General features: G+C 32.7%; 1 protein-coding gene across 1 annotated transcript; it reads right to left on the reverse strand.

The window, feature by feature from the left end:
• Positions 1-1,297: 1,297 nt before the first annotated feature.
• On the reverse strand, positions 1,298-16,459 carry LOC136042462 (26S proteasome regulatory subunit 10B-like). Its single transcript, XM_065727421.1, has 2 exons — positions 16,305-16,459; positions 1,298-1,558 (listed from the first exon to the last, which is right to left on the reverse strand). The coding sequence occupies exons 1-2, from the start codon at positions 16,360-16,362 to the stop codon at positions 1,377-1,379; spliced, it is 240 nt and encodes a 79-aa protein (XP_065583493.1). The 5' UTR covers positions 16,363-16,459; the 3' UTR covers positions 1,298-1,376.
• Positions 16,460-25,646: the final 9,187 nt, after the last annotated feature.

The following is a 25,646-nucleotide window of genomic DNA, read 5'->3' on the forward strand; positions in this document are numbered from 1 at the left end:
ACGCGTATATAAATTAGAGCCTGCCGTTTGCTACGTTCTTACATTCCTGTACGTTTTGCTACGTTCGTTTTGCTGCGTTGCGTTTTGCCGTTTTGCTGTTCCTGCCGTTTTGCTACGTTCGTACATTCCAAATTGCAATGTTAACTCCAATTTAATTGCCGTTTTCTAGTTTTACAGTATCAGCTTTAACAAGTTTTATGCTTAGAAGTGAGATTTGCCTACCAAACCATAGCCACATTAGAAGATGACTATGGCTTGCAATCCTTTTTGTTGATCTATGTATTACTAGTTTCTGATTTGAATTTGAAGCTAGGAAGCGTTTGTTTTCATCTCTGTCATAGAAAAACACTTGTAAACAAAAATCGCAAAGCACATTTGAAACCAGCAAATAGCAATTATATGCTAGTACTAAGCACATATATCACTGATTTCGGATGTGCATTTCAGGTGAATAAAAATTCGTTTTTGGAATCAGGTTTTCTTAACCTTCAAATGAACCGGAAACAAATGATCCAGGTTTAATGCTTTGGACCATAAATATGGTTTGTTCTTGAAATTAATTACATTGGTAGAATATCAGGAAATAGAAAATAAGGAGATTTTATGCAAAAATAGTTATTTTTTAGGAGAATCTTTTAGGAACGTGGCAACGTTTTTGATGAAAAAATTCTTCCTGAGACATACAATTTTAAAGGCTTGAAGGCATTGACAACTACTGGATTCATTCAATAGCAAAGAATCATAAGCAAGGTTTGTCATTCCCGTAAACCTTTTCTCGTCAAAGCCCATCAAAGTTTTATGAAACATTTATGTAGCCTGGCCGACACAAATATAGTGTCAATCCGTATATTATTCACTTTAGAATTAAAAGATATCTTCGAAAATAACTAACTGACATTCCTGGAGGCTCTATCTAAATACCAGCTTCTTATAAATCAACAAAGAATGGGTTTAACAATAACAAAGAACCGATGAAAATTGGCACCTTATTTTCAGCTGACTAAAATTAATACAAAAATAGCCATATGCGCTGCCTGTAAATCTTTTATGCATATCATTATATATAAACAAAAGTGTCATATTCGAAACATAATAATAATAAATAAATGCAAAAAATAAATAATTTGCCTGTCAAAGAATACTTTATCTAAGACCAGTACTAGTTGGAAATACATGACGCCATAGCATACATGAGATGATTCCAAATAAACTGTTATTTTAACGCACGCTCTTCGTGACATTACAATCTGAAATCAATTCCACTATAGAAAAAACTTCGTCCAAGGAAATAAAGAAATGACAAAAGAAATTTGTATTCATGAAATAAAGCAGAAAATACAGAAACAAAAATGAAGCAGGATAACATCTTAAATTGGTTAGTAATCAAGTTTCGACTCCAGTTTCTTATTATCCGATACTTTTCTAGCAGCTTTCATCAAATCCTCTTCAATGATATAGTCACGATCAGCACGGATTGCAAATAGATCTGCTTCTGTGCATATATTTCGCAAATCTGCACCGTTAAACCCATCTGTGAGCTTCACTATAGCTTCATAATCTAGAAGTGAGAGCATATGTATTAGCCATTTAATTTATCAGAAGCTATTTGCTTTTGTCAAGAAATAATGTATAGAGCATGAATCTTTTTCACAAGAATAGCTGATAATTAGCACAAGACTGTCAAAAGCAAGTGAATTAAGCATTAGTGTCACATCCTTGTTGGTCAAAGCGATGATAGATAACAAACCGAAGACACAGATTGTTACACAGCGACAAACAAGAAAAAATAAATTGAATAAGCGGCAAGGCAAGATTAGATACTGAAGATTAAAAACTTAATTATGGTTTATTAATATAAACTGTCTATACAGTTTTTGGCACTTAATCGACAAGATCTCAGCATTTACAAGTTCTGTCATACATCACTCGCTAAAGTTACTATAACTTTAAAATAACGAAATATCTTGAGGCCCAAAAAGCTGTTTACAAGGTTTTGCCACTTACTCAACAAGATTTCATCACTTCCTAAATTCAGTCGTCACTAAACACAAACCTCAGTCGCTATAATAACTAAGCTTTTCAAACAAATAAATATCTTTAGGCCCTGAAAGCCGTCTGCAAAGTTTTCCACTTGACAAGATTTCGCCACTTGCTAAATTAAGTAAAAAATTCGCAAGACCTTAATAGTTTCAGAGGAGATCAATCGCTCAAACAATAGATCTAAAAAAGATGGGGCATTATTTTCTCAGATTTTTCTCGTGGAGGCCTCTTGTTAGTACCCAAAGTCTTATATGATTCCCATTGGCTGTAAATTATTATAAAATATTGACTCTACCATACCAGGAAGGTTGATTTCAAAGGAACTCTATTTTCTCAATACGTATTAATAAGAAATGTTCATTGGTTCCTTTATTTGCATTGGCTTACTGGAAGTAAGTCTGTCCATTTATAACAATTATTGGTTTGATTTTGACAACGGAGGTTGATTTCAAAGGAACTCTATTTTCTCAATACGTTTTTTTAAGAAATGTTCATTGGTTCCTTTATTTGCATTGGCTTACTGGAAGTAAGTCTGTCCATTTATATCAAATATTGGTTTGATTTTGACAACGGGCGTGTTTTGGTATGATACCAATTGTGTTGCGAGAGCAACACTTTGGTTTTGTCCCGTTTTTGTTTTTGTTTTTTTTCTATGCCGCCGATCTCAGCTTATTCCTGGAAAGTAGTAAGGGTCTAACCTCTGCGGTTTTTACGGAAAGCGTGGACCTCAGACCAGATTGATGAATATGACATTACATTTTGGAAAGCCCCGCGCAACTCTTGCTTTGGGCAAAAAAGGATAGTTTTTGCTTGTCCATGAACCATGTTTCTGCTTTCGACTGGAAAGCTCCGTTCTAGCAGGCAGGCACCGCTTTCAAATTGAAGATGGACTAAAATCTATATGCGTCAGTTACCCGGCCCCACAGCCAATATATCTTCTTTGAGTGATAAATAGAAAAATTTACAGAAGCAAAAATGTGGCCGTTTCCCACGGGTCCGAAAGTGCTGCCATCTATTATTTCTACCCATTTCTGTTCGTGATTTCAGCTGAGTTTATCATTCGGTTTTTCGAACTTAGGATTGCGGTAGAGAAATGGTATCAAATGTGCCTAATAAACTTTAAAAGTTCTTTAATTGCTAAAGAAATCGGAGCTTATCCTTTGCTCCTTTCTAAGTGGTGACGCTAGAAAGTTGGCCTACGGCAAACAAAAATCAACCTTTGAGCTAAGACATATAGAATTTTTTTCAACGGCAATCGATAGCTCTTGATGAGCTGATCAAAGTATATGACATCTATTTTTTGGTACAGAAATTCCTTCATGAGGTATAACAGTTTTAAAGTTTCAAAATTCCTTCATGAGGTATAACAGTTTGAAAGTTTCAAGGGGTTGACAACTTCAGTAGTAAGGTACACACTGAAACGAAATCTAGGGCGATACAAATTGTGAGACATATAGAGGACTTGCAAGCAACAGTCGGCTGTTAGGTAGTAATCACCTTCGGCAATGAGGGGTTAGTAACTTTTGCTATTTGGTGTATCTATTATTTGTTTCCAGTGTATTTGATGGTAAAACCAATTTGGTTCCAGTGGTAAGACATGTAGGGGACTTGTAAGTAATAATCTGTTGTTAGGCTACAGTCAACTTCAGCGATGAGGGGTTTGCGACTGTGCTAGTTGGTGTGCCCATTTATTTGTTTCCGGTGAACTTAATGCCTGTCACGGGAGAGGGACTTATAAGCAAGAATCAGTTCACTTTGGGCGAGAAACGGCTGTTAGCTCATAATCATCTTAGGCAATGAGGGGTTTGCCACTTTTGCTAGTTGGTGTACCTATTATTTGTTTCCGGTGTATTTGATGGTTAAACCAATTTGTTTCCAGTGGTAAGACATGTAGGGGACTTGTAAGTAGTAATCGGCTGTTGGGCTATAATCATCTTCAGCGATGAGGGGTTTGCAACTTTTGCTAGTTGGTGTACCCATTTATTCTTTTTCGGTGAACTTGATGTCTATCACGGGAGAGGGACTTGTAAGTAAGAATATGTTCACTTTGGGCTAGAAATTTGTGCAAATTGGTGCACATTGTATTCGATCTCTTTAAATCTGACAGAATTAAGTGTTTACGCAATGGGTACAAACGATAACGTAAAACAATGAGGTAGTTTCGTAATAATTAGTGTCACCTATGGTATTTTAATCCTGAAAAGTTACGGATAGCTTTATAATACCAACTAGACTATATAAGATATTGTTCCAAGTTTTTATCCGTCACGATGTTTAAGATTGAAAAGGATAAAGTTCAACTGGCTGCAAAGTCAATTTAGTTCCTTCTTTCGATACTATTTTGTAGTTGTTGCTTTTTCAACGCTGAGGAATAGCCTTTGGTCATTTGATAACTGATAGTATTCTTGTTTGAATATGCCGTTTTAAAAACTTCGATAGGCTGACAACTTAATCATTTAACCGATAGTGAAGAAACAAGCACAAACGAGAATGTAAAACAATGAGATAGTTTTGTAATAATTAATAGAATATCATCTATGGTATTTTGATCCTGAAAATTTAGGGATAGCCTTATAATACCAACTATATTATATAAGAAATTGTTCCGAGTTTTCATCCATCACGATGTCTACGATTGAAAAGGACAAAGTTCAACTGGCTGCAAAGTCAATTTAATCCCTTCTTTCGATATTGTTTTTTTGTTGTTTTTTCAACGCTGAGGAATAGTCTTTGATCATGTGATTACTGTTCGATAGCGAAGAAACAAAACCAAAGTGTTGCTCTCGCAACACTTCACGTGGCCCAGGCAACGTAGGTCTAGTTTTTGCAGCACTTCTGAATCTCAGAATGAACAGAATAGGGAAATTTTCGTCTAAGAAATTTTTCATTTTAAATAGTATTTCATGCGTAATAAAATTAATTGAAAAATAATTGTTATAATTTTTGAGCTTGCAATTACAAAAGCGTCAAATGTTAGCAAGTCAACGCTAAATGATTTTTTTTTCTTTTAAACAGCTTTAACAATTATTCTTTGATATTCTCTAACTACTTATGAGGAAGCTTAAATCAGCTTTACTGGAATGAGAAGATGCAACGTCTCCGTAGGCTCTGAACGGAAATGACGAGAGTCCAGCTTTTACCTTCACATTCTTCTTACCTACCAAAACAACTTGGAAACTAAATGAAATACTAGACTAACTAGAACAAATACCATTAGAAACATAACTCAAGGAAACTTCACTTTCCCAACCAAAAGATATGTGTTCCCTCTATATTATAATGTTCCTTATTTTTTACCTGTGATTGGATTGCTCGGCTTTTCAATGGGGCTACGAGTAACTGTCTTGACCTGAAGCTTCCAAAGTTTATGTTATTGTTGTTGATTTTACGTGGCTCCTTACTTTATTAAAAATGCTTAAAACAAAATACACTTAACATTTTTCATCTTTTACTTTTAATAAATAAAAATTATCAAAACTTTAAGGAATAAATATTAGCATATTTATATTAAGCTGACAGTCGACAGTCATTTGTATTCTTCAAACAGTTCGTGGTAACAAACTGTAGTAAGGAGCGACCCAGCTCAATAGTAAACGAAACTCTAAAAACGGAATGTTGATACTAATAGATACATCAAAAGATTTGGATTTTTATGATTATTTTAAATATATATTTGCTTAATAAAATTTAGTCTTGCTTATCAAAAGTTAAGAGCCTAAAAAAATTAGCCTTATTTTGGAAAATAGGGAGAAACAGCCCCTAAAAGTCATAGCATCATAGCAAAAATCCCACCATCGTATTCAGCGTATTAGAGAACCCTACTGTAGAAGTTTCAAGCACCTATCTATAAAAAGTTGAATTTCGTATTTTTTGCCAAAAGACCGATCACGAGTGCGTGTTTATCTGTTTTTGTTGTTATTTTTTTCCAGGATGATTGTATCGACCCAGAGGTACTAGAATGTTGCGAGAGGGTTCATTTTAACGGAAAATTAAAAGTTCTAGTGCCCTTTTTGAGTGACCGAAAAAATTGAGGTCACCTAGGCCTCCCACGCTAATTTTTCTTCCAAAGTCAACAGATAAAAATTTTGAGATTGCCATTTTGTTCAACATAGTCGAAAAATCTAATAACAATGTCTTCTAGGACGACTTACTCCCTTACAGTCCATGGGAGAGGGGCTGTAAGTTACAAAATGTGACCAGTGTTTACGTATAGTAATGGTTATTGGTAAGAGTACGGACGATTTCAGGGGGATTTTTTTTGGTTGGGAGGTGGGAGGGGTTGAGAGGAGGGGTTACGTGGGAGGATCTTTCCACGGAAGAATTTGTCATGGGAAGAGAATTTCCACGAAGGGGACGCAGGATATTCTAGCACTATTTAAAAAAAAAACAATGAAAAAATAGATATGGAAAATATTTTTCAACTGAAAGTAAGGAGCAGTATTAAAACTTAAAACGAGCAAAATTATTGCGCATATGTGGGGTTCATCTCCTCCTAAATACCTGGCTCTTTACGCTAAAGTATTTTTAGTAATTTCAACTATTTATTCTATGGCCTTTGTGATTCAGGGGTCATTCTTAAAGAATTGGGACACAATTTTAGATTTAGTGTAAAGAGCGAGGTATTGACGAGGGGGCAAGCCCCCTCATATACGTAATAAAAATATACAAATACTAGCTGTTGGGGTGGCACTTCGCGCCACCCCAACACTTAGTTGGTGGGGGCGATATATATATATATATATATATATATATATATATATATATATATATATATATATATATATATATATGCATATATATATATGTTTTTAACTACGTAAAACTTGCGAATATACACTATTCTTCGATGTCCCATTGTCTGTGCATATAAATAGATTGTCAGGTTTACCGACTCTTGAACATGCAACATATAACAGTCCATGGGAAAAACAATCCGTATTCAGATCTATACCTCATGATTCTAATGATTGCCCTTGAGCTTTGTGGATGGTGATTGCTAATCGAACATTCCCTGTGTCACTGTCGTCATTTATATATCCTCCTTTGCCCCCCCCCCCCCGGCGTCCCGGTTGTAGTTGTGTCCCTTTGTCCCGGTCGTCATTTATATTCCCTGTGTCCCGGTCGTCATTTGTGTCCCGGTGTCCCAGTCTGTAATTTCTCTTTGAGTGTCCCGGTCGTCTTTTATATTCCCTGTGTTCCGGTGTCCCAGTCGTCATTTGTGTCCCGGTCTGTATATACATTCGTTTTTGAATTGGTCTTTTCTTTAGTTTTTAGTTTTTTACCTTTTTTTTAGTTTTTTTTAGTTATACCTCATGATTCTAATGATTGCCTTTGAGCTCTGTTGGTGGTGATTGCTAATCGAACATCCCATGTGTCCCCGTCGTCATTTACATATCCTCCTGTGCCCCCCGGCGTCCCTGTTGTAGTTGTGTCCCTGTGTCCCGGTCGTCATTTATATTCCCTGTGTCCCGGTCGTCATTTGTGTCCCGGTGTCCCGGTCTGTATATACATTCGTTTTTGAATTGGTATATGATGAAATAAATTTTTGTGTTTTTCCCCTTTTATTCTTTTTAGTTTTTTTTTGGTTTTTACCTTTTTTTAGTTTTTTTTAGTTTTTTCTTTTTAGTTTTTTTTTGTAGTTTTTACCTTTTTAGTTTTTTTTATTTTTATTTTATTTTTTTAGTTTTGTTTTTCTCCTTTATTTTTCAGTTTTTTTCCTTTTTTCTTTTTTTTCTTTTTTAGTTTTTTTTTAGTTTTTTAGCTTTTCTAGTTTCTTATTAGTTTTTAGTTGTTTTTTTTCTTTTTAGTTTTTTTTTGTAGTTTTACCTTTTTTTTAGCTTTTTTTTGGCTTGAATACATTCGTTTTTGAATTGGTATATGATGAAGTAATTCATACGTCATATGCGGACAGACAGACAGACAGACATTACACACAAACAACTTATTTATATATATAGATAGAAGTTCGCTACGTAAGTTAATTCGTAGGTTATGTATATTTTCTACTAATAAACCCGTTCGTAAAAATTAAAAGTTCTAGTTACCTTTTTAAGTATCCAAAAGATAGGAGGACAGCTAGGTCTCTTCCCCAACCCCTTTTTTCTCAAAATCTTCCAATCAAAACTAAGAGAAAGCCATTTAGCCAAAAAAATCACTATTTTAATTTCGTTTCAATTATTCATATGCGGAGAGCCAAAATCAAAAAAATGTATTAATTCAAAAACGTTTAGAAATTAAATGAAAAAAGTAAGTTTTTTAACTGAAAGTAAGGAGCAACATTAAAACTTAAAACAACCAGAAATTACTCCGTATGTTAAAGGGGCTTTTCCTTCCTCAACACCCCGCTCTTTACGCTAAAGTTTCACTCTTTCTCTCAACTTTACTTTTTAAAAGAGTAAAAAACTTTAGCGTAAAGAACGGGGCGTCCCTTTAACAAATGGAGTAATTTCTGTTCGTTTTAAGTTTTAATGTCGCTCCTTACTTTCAGTTGAAATACTTGTTTTTTTCATTTAATTTCAGTAAAGTGCAAATTCTGTTCTGGTCAAACAGTTCGTGGTAACGAACTGTTAGTAAAGAGCGACCTGGTTCAGTGGTAAACGAAACTCTAAAAAATGGAATGTTGATACTAATAGACACATCAAAAGAATCGAAATTTTATGCTAATTTTAAATGTATAAGTTTATACACGCACCGATAACGGGTGCGTGTTGTTTTTTGTTTTTTTTTTCAGGGGTGATCGTATTGACCCAGTGGTCCTAGACTGTTACGAGAGGGCTCATTCTAACGGAAATTAAGAGTTTTAGTGCCCTTTTTAAGTGACCAAATATATTGGAAGGCACCTAGACCCCTTCCCATGCTCATTTTTCCGAAAGTCAACGGGTCAAAATTTGGAGATAGACATTTTGTTCAGCAGATTCGAAAAGCCTATTAACTATGTCTTTGGGGACAGCTTACTCCCTCACAGTCCCTGAGGGAGGTGCTGCAAGTTACATACTTTGACCAGTGTTTACATATAGAAATGGTAATTTGGAAGTGTACCACCGTTTTCAGGGAATTTTTTTTCTTTGTTAGGGAAGGGGTTGAAGGGAGGAGGTTGCGCGTAAGGATCTTTCCATGGAGGAATTGGTCATGAGAGGAGAGAATTTCCATGAAGGGAGCGCAGGATTTTCTAGCATTATTTAAAACAAAAAACAATAAAAAATAAATGTGGAAAAGTTTTTTCAACTGAAAGTAAGGAGTAGCATTACAACAAAACAAACAAAAATTATTATGCATCTGAGGGTTTCATCTCCTCTTAAGTACCTGCTCTTTACGATAAAGTATTTTTAGAATTTGAACTATTTATTCTACGGGCTTTGTGATTCAGGGGTCATTCTTAAAGAATTAAGGCAAAATTTAAGCTTTAGTGTAAAGAGCAAGGTATTAAAGAGGGGGCAAACCCCCTCATATACGTAATAAAAATATACGAATATAGAAGTCGCTACGTAAGTTAATTCGTAAGTTACGTATATTTTTTACTTATAAAAACATTCGTAAGAAATTATAAGTTCTAGTTGCCCTTTTAAGTAACCAAAAGATTGAAAGGCAACTAGGCCTCCTCCCCCACCCCTTTTTTCTCAAAATCATCCAATCAAAACTAAGAAAAAGCCATTTAGCCAAAAAAATAACATACAAATTTTGTTTTAAGTATTCATGTGCGGAGAGCATAAATCAAAACATGTATTAATTCCAGAACGTTCAGAAACTAAATATAAAAAAACAACAACAAATGTTTTAACTGAAAGTAAGGAGAGACATTAAAATTTAAAACGAACAGATATTACTTCGTATATGAAAGAGGCTGTTAAAGGCCCCGCTCTCTACACTAAGTTTTTCACTGTTTTAAAAAGTAGATTTGAGAGAAACTTTAATTTTCTCTCAAAAGAGTCAAAATTTAGCATAAAGAGCGGGACGCTGAGGCGGGAACAGCCCCTTTCATATACGGGGTAATTTCAGTTCGTTTTAATGTTGTTCCTTACTTTCAGTTAAAAAAAAACTTATTTTTTTTATCTAATCTGAAGAAGGCAGAGGGGTTTTCAGTCCTACTCATGTTAATTTTAGCTAGTTTTAAGTTTGACTCGGTTATTTATCGTAATTTCTTTTTGCTTTGAGGTTCATTTATTTATTAATGGCCATTTGTGGTAGTTTTAGGCTTGGAAAGATATTAAACTTAATTTCTGAAAATTTTTTGGGTTAGTGGAGCTCTTTAGTTTTCTTTGAAAAATATGTTTTGTGGAAAATATTTTTAAAATTAATTAACATTAAAAAGCTTATGCTTTCTTGAAGCCACTTAAGTTAATAAACATATTTTATTATATACACATTTGACTTTGTACCACTAACCTTGTGTTTGTTTAGTTGTTCGATTACTAATCTGATTAATCCAAGCGTTTTTTGAGACGCATATGACGTCAGAAGTTAGTCGGATTATCTCCTCGAACGCTCTGAGTTGCGATTGATTCGACTCGCAAAAGTTAACTTAAAAGTTGACTTATTTCTCTGCCTCCGTTTTATTTAGTAAGAAGTCAACCTAGCAAGTCAACACAGAATTGCCAATCGAAAGCTTCACTGGAAAAGAGTTTAGAAATGTGAAATCGTTTAGTCTAAAGAAAAGACAATGAAACTGTTAATAGTGGAAATAATCTTAGCTTTTCAATGACCTGTAAGTAATATTATCCATATTCCTTTGGATTTAAATGGTTTTTAGTGTTCTGTAGGCCCATTTTGCTCAGGGTAAGCTTAATAAGGAATCAGAAGAAAAATTTCATGTTGTTAAAAACGTTGATTCTTAGGAAGGCAGCTATCACATTGGCGAGTTATTCAAATTTTACCAAATCAAACAGGCGTTTCTAAATCAACCTATAATTTTTAGTTGAAAAAAATTTAGAATGATTAGGTCAATGCCTATATTATATAGTCTAAATTCATTGAGATTGCTGTCTAAACTGGATTTTTAACATAAAGTAGGGGTAAAATTTTACTTTAGCTACTTTTGAAAGAGGTTAGGTGAGGAAAATGAAACTTTCAGGGATGTGTCTAGAGGCTAAAGTATGTCCCAGGAAAGTATTTAAAGTACCTACCTCCACTTCTTTTCCCTCAAGAGGGTCCTGAAATTTTTGGATACCTCAATTTTTGGTTATCACTTTCTTTCTTTCTGGCCTTAGTTCTGAAAAGACAATCTGTTGACTTAGCAGAACTTTAAGCCATAACACTGGGTTTTTCTAAATTTAGAATACTATTTATTCTCCATGAATTTTTGTTTATTTGATTTCATTGATGTCAGTTGCTTTCTGTTAAAAATACATTTATTTTTTAAATCAATCTTCTTTTGTGAAAAAAATCTGAATTGTTTTTCTTTTTACATGTTGCATAAATTGTAAAGGAATGCCTGGCCCTTCATTTCATAGATTTAACTAAAAGTCTTTGGGGCATCTTATATGAAAATACATCTGACACATTTTAATTTTTTTTTAGAATACATAGGACACCATTAAAGTTTTGTATTTGCTGTGCTAAAAAATTGTCTTGAAAAGTGCCAAGATTAAAGACTTATTTTAATATTCTTCTTGCTGATCAGTATAATTGTTTTTAGAATTCCTTCTTTTTAAAGCATTTTAGAGGGATTCTAAGCCAACCATGGGTATATCTTTGTCACAAATGATTTTCCTTAAGTGAGCTGGTGGAAAACAAATAGAACATATGATTTTTCTTTTTTTATTATTTCAAGACTAGAATATCACAAAACTGAGCATTCATATTGCTAATTGTATCTTAAGTAAATACAATCCCTGATGGGAGTTTTGTTGATACCTGTCTCAAAATTAATTTGTCTAAATAAAAAAGATATTGTTTATGGGACAGCAGTGAAAAATGGTAGGAACTATGACTTGAGTCTTTTTTTTCCAAAATATTTTCTTTTTTCAGATAATTTTTGTTTTCTGGTCACATTTGTGTTCCTTCTTAAGTGGCTGGCACTCTAGGTTGAGAATACTTTGTCCAAAAGGGCACAGGTTTAATTCCTGGCATTACCAGTTTATTTGGGTTGGGACAAAGGTCAGTGATGTGACTATGTGGGTTCAGCAAGAACTGGCCCAACCTTGAAAGGTTACCTAGAGAAATCTAGGGTCAGTTAGCAGGAAGGGCTTGCAAAAGCATAGAATGACTGGTCCCTAGCTTCCTATTGCAATTCCTGGCTAAAGGACCACTTGGTTCTTTACTGGGCTTCTGACTTAACCATAGAAACTTTCTTTTAAACCCATTAAATATAAGTACAAAAGAAAGATTGCCAGTAAGGTGGACCTTCCTTTTCAATGAATTGTTGATGTATAGACAAGAGTGTAGGTCATAAGAAATGGCTGGTGAATGTTTTGCAAGGTTTAAAAATTTAGCACAATTGGTCAGGTTGGCAACTGAGCACAAAAGTAAAATTTTGTGAATGGTTTTTCTTTGTGACTGTTATATTTATGTATTGTCAAGTATTTTAAAGTTAATCTTTATTGTTTTGTTTTAATTGCCATGGCCTTAGGAATTTAGTGTATTAGAACCTACTTAGATCCATTCATTTTCTTTTAAACAGACAGGATTTCTATGTTCCCTAGCTTCAATAAATTTATATACAATTTTGAGACCAGGGATTACAAAGTAGGTCAAAACTTGCAAATGGAACTGTGGTGTGACTAATTAATTTGTAATAAATGTATATCAATTTAAAGATTAAAAAAAAAACAATCATGTAGAAAACAAACAAGACAAATAAATAAAAGTATCCCTTTACAACCATTTAACAAAGTGTCACAAATGTAGGTCACCCTTAAGATTGAAATTAAAAAAGCTTCAATTATGAATCTGTTTTCTTTAAACAGACTGAAGGGGCAAACCTCCAAGCTATGACAAATGCAATCTCACTTTTGGGCTCTTTCCTTTTCAATAGGAACTTTCTTTAGATTTTTTTTTCCACCCAAGTAAAAACAGTAGGGACAGGATCAGGTGTAAGTGACCTTCCATTTAGCCTACATACCCAAGAGAAAATCATGCAACTCTATGATAATAATTGGTTAATTCTTTGTTGTTCATATATTTGACTTATAAAGTGAACATACCCCTTGATGCCTTTTTTTATGTTCTTTACAAACATAATAAGTGTTTCAATTGAAAGTTCAAATTTAAGCACTTTTTGAGCTCTTGAAAATGACCAAAATATTTCTAGTTTTTCGGGTAATAAAAAAAAGCTTAAATCATTGGTCTCAAACTTACTGTTTCATTCTTAATCCATTTTCTAAATGTTATATAATCCACTAGTACTGATTTTCCACAATTAAGTTGAACTAATAAATTTTACAAAACCATGCTGTTTTCTTCTTCTTTGATGCCAAGTTTTCAATTAAAGTATGTATTTTTGGTCAATTTTAACAAAATATATGTTTTTCACTGCCAAAATTTGTTAGGTTAGGTCAAAAAGTCCTTAAATTTGAATTAGCAATATAAGTAATTATTATACTTGGAAAGAGCATACAAAAAGGCATCAAGTGGTATATTCACTTTATTTGTATGTCAAAATATTAACAAAAAAAAAAACTACTCCCAACCTACCTAATTTGCAAAGATATAGCTCAAATTATATATTTTCAATGTATTCTGCCACCTTTTAGCCTACTTGTTTTTCCAGTTCTTCTTTTGCCACAGTTGCTTCAATTATCAGGTACTAGGGTTGAGGGATAAATTGGCAGAATCAATAGGAAATATGTAATTTCAGCCTTAGATTTCCATATTAGGAGGGTTGGGGCTAAGGTAGAGCAGGGCTGCATGTAGAACATGTTAGCTATAATTATTATGTAAATTATAAACAGTTACCCTTTTTTAACAGGTTTTCTTCTATAGGCCTACAGGTCCTTCTCTTGGCTTTTACCACATCAAGCATAGTATACCCAGAGATGAATAAGTAGCAACAAGCTATATATGGGCTACATAATCACATGTTATTTAACAATGACTTCTCTAGAGCTTAACTATGAACCCTTAGTAATATTGACAAGAAATGAGTAACAGAAAAAATGAAATTTAGGCTAAATGGCAATCAGGAACTGGATACAGGCTAAAGGGGGCTAAAAACAGGGCTGTATAATTTGAGTTCAAAGAACTCCAATTATACAGTGATTTTTAAAAAATCACTGTATACAAATAATTTTTTTAGTGAAATAAACAATTCCCTTGTTCATTTAGGACTTTAAATTTATTAGCCTACTGAAATTTTTCTATCCTATGCAATTAAAATATTTTCACTTTTCAGAGCATTAAGACAATCTATGACAATAAAAAAAAATCCAAAGCATCTTGAATGGAATGACTAAAAGAAGACAAATGAAAATCACAATTTGCAATCTTACAATTAAATGTCTGGTCGCACAAATTGAATTAGGCAACCCAGCTCTGAAATAATTGCTCAAGTAGCTTAGTAGTAACTTTAACTAATATTGCAATAGATTTTTAAGATTTTTCTTGGTAAAATTCTAGTTAATTGACTTCTTGCTACCTCGGAAAGGGTTAAGGTTAGGAAAATGAAACTTTCAGGGATGGGTCTACAGGCTAAAGTATGTCCCGGGAAGGTATTTTAAAGCACCCACCTCCACAACTTCTCCCTCCAGAGGGCCCTGAAATTTGCCTACATGACAGGTCTATACCTATTGAAATTTTGACAAACAACATTTTACCTTAATTTTCAGTTACTAGTTGCAGTAAAATTCTAGTTAATTGACTTCTTGCTATCTCAAAAAGGGTTAAGGTTAGGAAAATGAAACTTTCAAGGATGAATCTACAGACTAAAGTATGTCCTGGGAAGGTATTTTGAAGCAACTACCTCCACTCCATCTCCCTTTAGAGGGCCCTGACCTTTGATGACCTTTACAAATATGTGTGTTATAAAAGTGAAACCTTGCAAAATAAATATTCTGCTTAATTGAAGTACAACAAAATTGTTTTCAGCTTCATAACCTTGGTCAATTCCATTTTAAAAGGTTTTAAAGATATACAAACACATTTTCTAAATTTTGAAAAAAAATATTGATATGGCTCAAAATTCTACTCAAATAACAGGAATTGTGTTTTCAGAAACAAAAGGCAGAGAAAAAGCAACTAGTAACTGAAAATTAAGGTAAAATGTTGTTTTGTCAAAATTTCAATAGGTATAGGCCTGTCATGTAGGCAAATTTCAGTGCCCTCTAGAGAGAGAAGGAGTGGAGGTGAGTACTTTAAAATACCTTCCTAGGACATGCTTTAGCCTGTAAACCAATCCCTGAAAGTTTCATTTTCCTAGCCTAAACCCTTTCTGAGATAGGAAGAAGTCAATTAACTAGAATTTTACCAAAATTAAAATTTTAGTTAATTGACTTCTTTCTATCTCATTAAGAGTTTAGGTTAGGAAAATGAAACTTTCAGGAATGAATCTACAGACTAAAGTATGTCCCAGGAAGGTATTTTGAAGCAACTACCTCCATTACTTCTCCATCTAGAGGGCCCTGACCTTTGATGACTTTTAAAAATATGTGTGTTATAAAAGTGAAACCCGGCAAAATAGATCTGCTGCTTAATTGAAGCACAAGAAAATTGTTTTCAGCTTCATAACTTTGCTCAATTCCATTTTATAAGGTTTTAAAGATGTGCAAATAGGCCTACATTTCCTAAATTAAAAAAAAAAACATTGATATGGCTCAAAATTCTACTCAAATAACAGGAATTGCATTTTCAGAACTAAAGGCAGAGAAAAAGCAACTAGGGTAAAGTTCTTGTAAATGTAGGGTGAAATTTAGTAAATGTATTTGCATATCTTTAAAACCTTATAAAATGGAATTGAGCCAAGTTATGAAGCTGAAAATAATTTTGTTGCTACTTCCATTAAGCAGAAGATCTATTTTGCAAGGTTTCACTTTTATAACACACATATTTTTAAAGGTCATCAAAGTTCAGGGCCCTCTGGAGGGAGAAGTGGAGGTAGTTGCTTCAAAATACCTTCCTGGGACATACTTTAGTCTGTAGATTCATTCCTGAAAGTTTCATTTTCCTAACCTAAACCCTTACTGAGATAGCAAGAAGTCAATTAACTAGAATTTTACCTTTTTCTTAACCATTTTAGTATCTACCTATCCCACACAACCCAGTAAAAAAAAAAGCCAGTTTTAAGTCTATTTTAGTGCAACCAACCCAACAACAAGAAACCAAGCTCAATAATTCACCACACTGGTACACAGAAGTGGTGCCTTCATCTTGGATCCATCTGAAGACGTACTCCATGATTAGCTATAATTGAAACTTCTGCCTTCTTTCCGAGTTAACTTGAGAGAGAACGTACAAAATGTAAAAGTTGTTAAAAGTCAACTTTTCATTAACTTTTAGTCAAATTTTACAAATCGAACGCTCAAAGTTAACTCGGAATCGAAAAAAAACGTCTGAGTTGCGTTTGGTTCACTTTTCAAGTTGACTGAAACCAGCATTCTAACGTTTTATTTGCCATTCCGAGTTAACTTTTAGCGTTCGATTAGAGTTATTCTTCGATTAGAGATTCTTTTAGAGTTAACTTTTAGCGTTGGCTTAGAATCCCTTTAAAATGCTTTAAACAGAAGGAATTTTAAAAACAATTATACTGATCAGCAAGAAGAATATTAAAATAACTCTCTAAACTTGGCACTTTTTAAGACAATTTTTTAGCTGTGCAAATGCAAAACTTTAATACTGTCCTAATGTATTCAAAAAAAAAAATATTAAAATGTGTCAGTTGTATTATGATAGAAACTGCCTCAAAAACTTTTACTTAAAATATATGAAATGAAGGGAAAGGCGTTCCTTTACATTTTATGCAGCATGTAAAAAGAAAAACAATTCAAATTTTTGTTTTCACAAAAGAAGATTGATTTAAAAAATAAATGTATTTTTAACAGAAAGCAACTGACATGAATGAAATGAAATAAAACAGAAATTCATGGAGAATAAATGATATCAGCCATATATTTAACCTACAATCAGGTGGCATAAAATATTATTTCTAAATTTAGAAAGTTCTGTTAAATCAATAGGAATTGTCTTTTCAGAACCAAGGCCAGGGAGAAAGAAACTGATAACCAAAAATTGATGTAGCCAAAAATTGCAGGACCCTCTAGAGGAGAAAGAAGTGGAGGTAGGTGCTTCAAATACTTTCCTGGGACATACTTTGTTTAATTTATAGCAAACAGTATTACTGGCTTTTGTATAAAGTGAATGTATCACTTGATGCGTTTTTTTATGCTTTTTACAAATATAATAATTGCTTCTATTGGAAATTCAGATTTAAGCACTGTTTGACCTCTTAAAAATGACCTAAATTTGGTGTATAAAAAAGACTTAAAATATTTGTCTCAGGGTTTAAAACACTGGACTCAAATTACCATTTCATTATGAATCCATTTTTTTAATGTTACATTATCCACAAGCAGTGATTTTCCACAATTAAATTGGATAAATAAATTTTATCAATGTTATGGTGCTTTCTTCTTGCTTGACAGCAAATTTTAAATAAAAGCATGCGTTTTTGGTCAAAATACGAAAGCTGGCTATTACAAATGCCAGTTATACTGTTTGCTGTAAACATAACTATATTAAATGCAGTAATGGTTAGTTTACATATTTAATATATGCTATGCTGTACCCCACCCCCCTGATGTGCAAATACATAGCCCAAATTTGTTTCTAAACTATTACAGATTTGTGATTTCAAATATCTTATTATCTTGTAAGAAATGACCAAAAACGCATGCTTTAATTGAAATTTCGGCAACAAGGAAGAAGAAAACGCCACAACATTCAGTGCTTGTGGATAATATATCATTAATAAAAATGGATTTATAATGAAACAGTAAGTTTGAGTCCAATGTTATAAAGTTTGAGACCAATGTTTTAAGCCTTTTTATACTCCATATTTAGGTCCTTTTTAAGAGGTCAAAAAGTGCTTAAAATATGAATTTCTGGTAGAAGCAATTATTATATTTGTAAAGAGCATAAAAAAATGCATCAAGTGGTATATTCACTTTATACAAAAGCCAGTAATACTGTTTGCTATAAATTTACCCGTACTCTAGCCTCTAGACACATCCCTGAAAGTTTCATTTTCCTAACCTAACCTCTTTCAAAGATAGCCAAAAGTAGCTAAAGTAAAATTTTACCCCTACTTTATGTTAAAAATCCAGTTTAGACAGCAATCTTAATGAATATATACTATATAATATAGGCATTGACGTAACCATTCTAATTTTCTTCAGCTAAAAATTATAGGTTGGTTTAGAAACTAGGCTTGTTTGATTTGGTAATATTTGAATAACTAACCAATATGATAGCTGCCCTCCTTAAAACCAACATTTTTAACAATATAAAAATTTTCTTCTGGTTCCTTATTAAGCTTAGCCTATGCAAGAAGGGCCTAGAACACCAAAAACCCTTTAAATCCTAAGGAATATGCAAAAGATTACTTACAGGTCACTGAAAAGCTAAGATTATTTCCACTATTAACAGTTTCAGTGTCTTCTCCCTCCAGAGGGCACTTCTTCCTCCAGAGGGCCCTGAACTTTGATGACCTTTAAAAATATGTGTGTTATAAAAGTGAAACCTTGCAAAATAGATCTTCTGCTTAATGGAAGTAGCAACAAAATTATTTTCAGCTTCATAACTTGGCTCAATTCCATTTTATAAGGTTTTAAAGATATGCAAATACATTTACTAAATTTCACCCTACATTTACAAGAACTTTACCCTAGTTGCTTTTTCTCTGCCTTTAGTTCTGAAAATGCAATTCCTGTTATTTGAGTAGAATTTTGAGCCATATCAATGTTTTTTTTTTAATTTAGGAAATGTAGGCCTATTTGCACATCTTTAAAACCTTATAAAATGGAATTGAGCAAAGTTATGAAGCTGAAAACAATTTTCTTGTGCTTCAATTAAGCAGCAGATCTATTGCCGGGTTTCACTTTTATAACACACATATTTTTAAAAGTCATCAAAGGTCAGGGCCCTCTAGATGGAGAAGTAATGGAGGTAGTTGCTTCAAAATACCTTCCTGGGACATACTTTAGTCTGTAGATTCATTCCTGAAAGTTTCATTTTCCTAACCTAAACTCTTAATGAGATAGAAAGAAGTCAATTAACTAAAATTTTAATTTTGGTAAAATTCTAGTTAATTGACTTCTTCCTATCTCAGAAAGGGTTTAGGCTAGGAAAATGAAACTTTCAGGGATTGGTTTACAGGCTAAAGCATGTCCTAGGAAGGTATTTTAAAGTACTCACCTCCACTCCTTCTCTCTCTAGAGGGCACTGAAATTTGCCTACATGACAGGCCTATACCTATTGAAATTTTGACAAAACAACATTTTACCTTAATTTTCAGTTACTAGTTGCTTTTTCTCTGCCTTTTGTTTCTGAAAACACAATTCCTGTTATTTGAGTAGAATTTTGAGCCATATCAATATTTTTTTTCAAAATTTAGAAAATGTGTTTGTATATCTTTAAAACCTTGTAAAATGGAATTGACCAAGGTTATGAAGCTGAAAACAATTTTGTTGTACTTCAATTAAGCAGAATATTTATTTTGCAAGGTTTCACTTTTATAACACACATATTTGTAAAGGTCATCAAAGGTCAGGGCCCTCTAAAGGGAGATGGAGTGGAGGTAGTTGCTTCAAAATACCTTCCCAGGACATACTTTAGTCTGTAGATTCATCCTTGAAAGTTTCATTTTCCTAACCTTAACCCTTTTTGAGATAGCAAGAAGTCAATTAACTAGAATTTTACTGCAACTAGTAACTGAAAATTAAGGTAAAATGTTGTTTGTCAAAATTTCAATAGGTATAGACCTGTCATGTAGGCAAATTTCAGGGCCCTCTGGAGGGAGAAGTTGTGGAGGTGGGTGCTTTAAAATACCTTCCCGGGACATACTTTAGCCTGTAGACCCATCCCTGAAAGTTTCATTTTCCTAACCTTAACCCTTTCCGAGGTAGCAAGAAGTCAATTAACTAGAATTTTACCAAGAAAAATCTTAAAAATCTATTGCAATATTAGTTAAAGTTACTACTAAGCTACTTGAGCAATTATTTCAGAGCTGGGTTGCCTAATTCAATTTGTGCGACCAGACGTTTAATTGTAAGATTGCAAATTGTGATTTTCATTTGTCTTCTTTTAGTCATTCCATTCAAGATGCTTTGGATTTTTTTTATTGTCATAGATTGTCTTAATGCTCTGAAAAGTGAAAATATTTTAATTGCATAGGATAGAAAAATTTCAGTAGGCTAATAAATTTAAAGTCCTAAATTAACAAGGGAATTGTTTATTTCACTAAAAAAATTATTTGTATACAGTGATTTTTTAAAAATCACTGTATAATTGGAGTTCTTTGAACTCAAATTATACAGCCCTGTTTTTAGCCCCCTTTAGCCTGTATCCAGTTCCTGATTGCCATTTAGCCTAAATTTCATTTTTTCTGTTACTCATTTCTTGTCAATATTACTAAGGGTTCATAGTTAAGCTCTAGAGAAGTCATTGTTAAATAACATGTGATTATGTAGCCCATATATAGCTTGTTGCTACTTATTCATCTCTGGGTATACTATGCTTGATGTGGTAAAAGCCAAGAGAAGGACCTGTAGGCCTATAGAAGAAAACCTGTTAAAAAAGGGTAACTGTTTATAATTTACATAATAATTATAGCTAACATGTTCTACATGCAGCCCTGCTCTACCTTAGCCCCAACCCTCCTAATATGGAAATCTAAGGCTGAAATTACATATTTCCTATTGATTCTGCCAATTTATCCCTCAACCCTAGTACCTGATAATTGAAGCAACTGTGGCAAAAGAAGAACTGGAAAAACAAGTAGGCTAAAAGGTGGCAGAATACATTGAAAATATATAATTTGAGCTATATCTTTGCAAATTAGGTAGGTTGGGAGTAGTTTTTTTTTTGTTAATATTTTGACATACAAATAAAGTGAATATACCACTTGATGCCTTTTTGTATGCTCTTTCCAAGTATAATAATTACTTATATTGCTAATTCAAATTTAAGGACTTTTTGACCTAACCTAACAAATTTTGGCAGTGAAAAACATATATTTTGTTAAAATTGACCAAAAATACATACTTTAATTGAAAACTTGGCATCAAAGAAGAAGAAAACAGCATGGTTTTGTAAAATTTATTAGTTCAACTTAATTGTGGAAAATCAGTACTAGTGGATTATATAACATTTAGAAAATGGATTAAGAATGAAACAGTAAGTTTGAGACCAATGTTTTAAGCTTTTTTTTATTACCCGAAAAACTAGAAATATTTTGGTCATTTTCAAGAGCTCAAAAAGTGCTTAAATTTGAACTTTCAATTGAAACACTTATTATGTTTGTAAAGAACATAAAAAAAGGCATCAAGGGGTATGTTCACTTTATAAGTCAAATATATGAACAACAAAGAATTAACCAATTATTATCATAGAGTTGCATGATTTTCTCTTGGGTATGTAGGCTAAATGGAAGGTCACTTACACCTGATCCTGTCCCTACTGTTTTTACTTGGGTGGAAAAAAAAATCTAAAGAAAGTTCCTATTGAAAAGGAAAGAGCCCAAAAGTGAGATTGCATTTGTCATAGCTTGGAGGTTTGCCCCTTCAGTCTGTTTAAAGAAAACAGATTCATAATTGAAGCTTTTTTAATTTCAATCTTAAGGGTGACCTACATTTGTGACACTTTGTTAAATGGTTGTAAAGGGATACTTTTATTTATTTGTCTTGTTTGTTTTCTACATGATTGTTTTTTTTTTAATCTTTAAATTGATATACATTTATTACAAATTAATTAGTCACACCACAGTTCCATTTGCAAGTTTTGACCTACTTTGTAATCCCTGGTCTCAAAATTGTATATAAATTTATTGAAGCTAGGGAACATAGAAATCCTGTCTGTTTAAAAGAAAATGAATGGATCTAAGTAGGTTCTAATACACTAAATTCCTAAGGCCATGGCAATTAAAACAAAACAATAAAGATTAACTTTAAAATACTTGACAATACATAAATATAACAGTCACAAAGAAAAACCATTCACAAAATTTTACTTTTGTGCTCAGTTGCCAACCTGACCAATTGTGCTAAATTTTTAAACCTTGCAAAACATTCACCAGCCATTTCTTATGACCTACACTCTTGTCTATACATCAACAATTCATTGAAAAGGAAGGTCCACCTTACTGGCAATCTTTCTTTTGTACTTATATTTAATGGGTTTAAAAGAAAGTTTCTATGGTTAAGTCAGAAGCCCAGTAAAGAACCAAGTGGTCCTTTAGCCAGGAATTGCAATAGGAAGCTAGGGACCAGTCATTCTATGCTTTTGCAAGCCCTTCCTGCTAACTGACCCTAGATTTCTCTAGGTAACCTTTCAAGGTTGGGCCAGTTCTTGCTGAACCCACATAGTCACATCACTGACCTTTGTCCCAACCCAAATAAACTGGTAATGCCAGGAATTAAACCTGTGCCCTTTTGGACAAAGTATTCTCAACCTAGAGTGCCAGCCACTTAAGAAGGAACACAAATGTGACCAGAAAACAAAAATTATCTGAAAAAAGAAAATATTTTGGAAAAAAAAGACTCAAGTCATAGTTCCTACCATTTTTCACTGCTGTCCCATAAACAATATCTTTTTTATTTAGACAAATTAATTTTGAGACAGGTATCAACAAAACTCCCATCAGGGATTGTATTTACTTAAGATACAATTAGCAATATGAATGCTCAGTTTTGTGATATTCTAGTCTTGAAATAATAAAAAAAGAAAAATCATATGTTCTATTTGTTTTCCACCAGCTCACTTAAGGAAAATCATTTGTGACAAAGATATACCCATGGTTGGCTTAGAATCCCTCTAAAATGCTTTAAAAAGAAGGAATTCTAAAAACAATTATACTGATCAGCAAGAAGAATATTAAAATAAGTCTTTAATCTTGGCACTTTTCAAGACAATTTTTTAGCACAGCAAATACAAAACTTTAATGGTGTCCTATGTATTCTAAAAAAAAATTAAAATGTGTCAGATGTATTTTCATATAAGATGCCCCAAAGACTTTTAGTCAAATCTATGAAATGAAGGGCCAGGCATTCCTTTACAATTTATGCAACATGTAAAAAGAAAAACAATTCAGATTTTTTTCACAAAAGAAGATTGATTTAAAAAATAAATGTATTTTTAACAGAAAGCAACTGACATCAATGAAATCAAATAAACAAAAATTCATGGAGATTAAATAGTATTCTAAATTTAGAAAAACCCAGTGTTATGGCTTAAAGTTCTGCTAAGTCAACAGATTGTCTTTTCAGAACTAAGGCCAGAAAGAAAGAAAGTGATAACCAAAAATTGAGGTATCCAAAAATTTCAGATTAGCAATCACCATCAACAAAGCTCAAGGGCAATCATTAGAATCATGAGGTATAACTAAAAAAAACTAAAAAAAGGTAAAAAAACTAAAAACTAAAAAAAAGACCAATTCAAAAAACAATGTATATACAGACCGGGACACCGGGACACAAATGACGACCGGAACACAGGGAATATAAATGACGACCGGGACACAGGGACAAAACTACAACGGGGACGCCGGGGGATATATAAATGACGACGGCAACACAGGGAATGGTCGATTAGCAATCACCATCAACAAAGCTCAATAGCAATCATTAGAATCACGAGGTATAGATCTGAATACGGATTGTTTTCCCATGGACCATTATATGTTCCATGTTCAAGAGTCGGTAAACCTGGCAATCTATTTATATAAAAAGACAATGGGACAGCAAAGAATGTTGTATATTCGCAAGTTTTACGTAGTTAAAAACATATATATATATATATATATATATATATATATATATATATATATATATATATATATATATATATATATATCATTTTGTCCCACAAACTTCTGTTAAAAGTACATTGTATAATAAAAATTTTGCATGCAAGTTACGTGGTAATGTTAATTGTAGAACAACCAATGTAATTTACCTATTAGAATGTAATAAATGCTGCCTACAATATGTGGGGGAAACAACTAATAATATATATAAAAGATTTTCTGGACACAAGACAACAGTTAATAATGAAAAAACTAATAACTATCTAGTTCAACATTGTAGTAATGGTAAATGTTCCATATCAGATATAACTGTCACAATTTTAGAAAATTTAGAATTAGAAAATTTAAATAAAGAAGAGAAGAATAATAGACTACGTAAACAGGAGGATTTCTGGATCCATACTCTTGGTACAGCTTATCCTTTTGGGCTAAATGATCGTGTAGCAAAATATGGTGATATGTCTCATGTTGTTGTTAAATGTATTGATGGTTTTATGGACCATCCTTCTTTTACTTGTCCTACTAAACGTAAAAAACGATCGAGAGGACATAGGAAAAATAATAGAAAAAATGAATTAGATGTACATACGCTTTCTATAGATCTATGCCAGCTACTTGAATCTAGGGGTATGATTTCTGTAATAAAGTGTCTAAATAATTTATCCAAGAGGAATTTAATCAAACTTTTCTGGATTGTTAAGAATAATACAGCTCTTGATTATAATTTTAAAGTAATATGTGATACAATTTGCATTCTAACTAAAACGAAATTTATTTCAAAAAAGAAAAAGTTCGATAAGATTAGTAATAAGGATAACAGATTATATTTACCTATTAATTTTACTTGTAAGCAGATTGAAGATATTAATTTACCAGAAATTTTAAATCAGCGGCATGTGAAACAGGCCCTTCCTAGTAATTTAAATCATAATGATAGTCCAGTTTTAACTTATAAATTTTCAAAAACTATTGGGCAAATTATTTTTAATTATAATTTAATACTAAAAAAACTAGATAGCGATATAAATTGGAAACCGGTTTGTAATTGTAAGCAACTTGGCCCATTTGTAAATCCTACTTACAAACATGTTATAACAGGGGAGTTGTCAATAATAAAGCAAGATGATCTTCAAATTATAATGAATAAAGGGGCTAATTTCCGTCTTTCTCATCATCTGAAACCATCGAGTGTTCTTGATGGCTTGGAAAATGATTTTGATTTATTTATTGATAAGTGGTGTAAGAAAGAGAATAAAAATAAAGAGAGTTTTCAAAGTTGGAAGAATTTAATTATTAGTAGAGTAAGAAATAAAATATATTCTAACTTAAAAAATAGTAACACTAAATCATTATTTTATAATGCGAAGATTAAACAAGCAATTGCTAATCTAAAGAATGAATTTGTAATTGTGCCAGTGGATAAAGCTAATAATAATTTTGCCATAATTTGTCAGAAACTGTATTGTGATATCTTAAAAAGGGAGTTATGCACAACTAATGTTTATGAAAAGGTAAATATAGAGGATGAGAATTTAATTGAAAAGACTGAAGAAATACTTTTTAAAAATTTTAATATTAAAATAAATGACAATGATAAAAAGTTCCCTTTCCTATATTGGACTGTAAAATTTCATAAGAATCTCCCTAAACCACGGTTTATTGC

Source organism: Artemia franciscana, unplaced genomic scaffold, assembly GCF_032884065.1.
Source record: "Artemia franciscana unplaced genomic scaffold, ASM3288406v1 Scaffold_1322, whole genome shotgun sequence".
Lineage (NCBI taxonomy): Eukaryota > Metazoa > Arthropoda > Branchiopoda > Anostraca > Artemiidae > Artemia > Artemia franciscana.

Coding starts and splice junctions, on each gene's coding strand:
- LOC136042462 (XM_065727421.1), bottom strand. CDS start 16,362: ATGGAGTACGTCTTCAGATGGATCCAAGATGAAGGCACCACTTCTGTG. Junction 1,559..16,304: donor CACTTCTGTGTACCAGTGTG/GTGAATTATTGA, acceptor TCTCACTTCTAG/ATTATGAAGCTATAGTGAAG.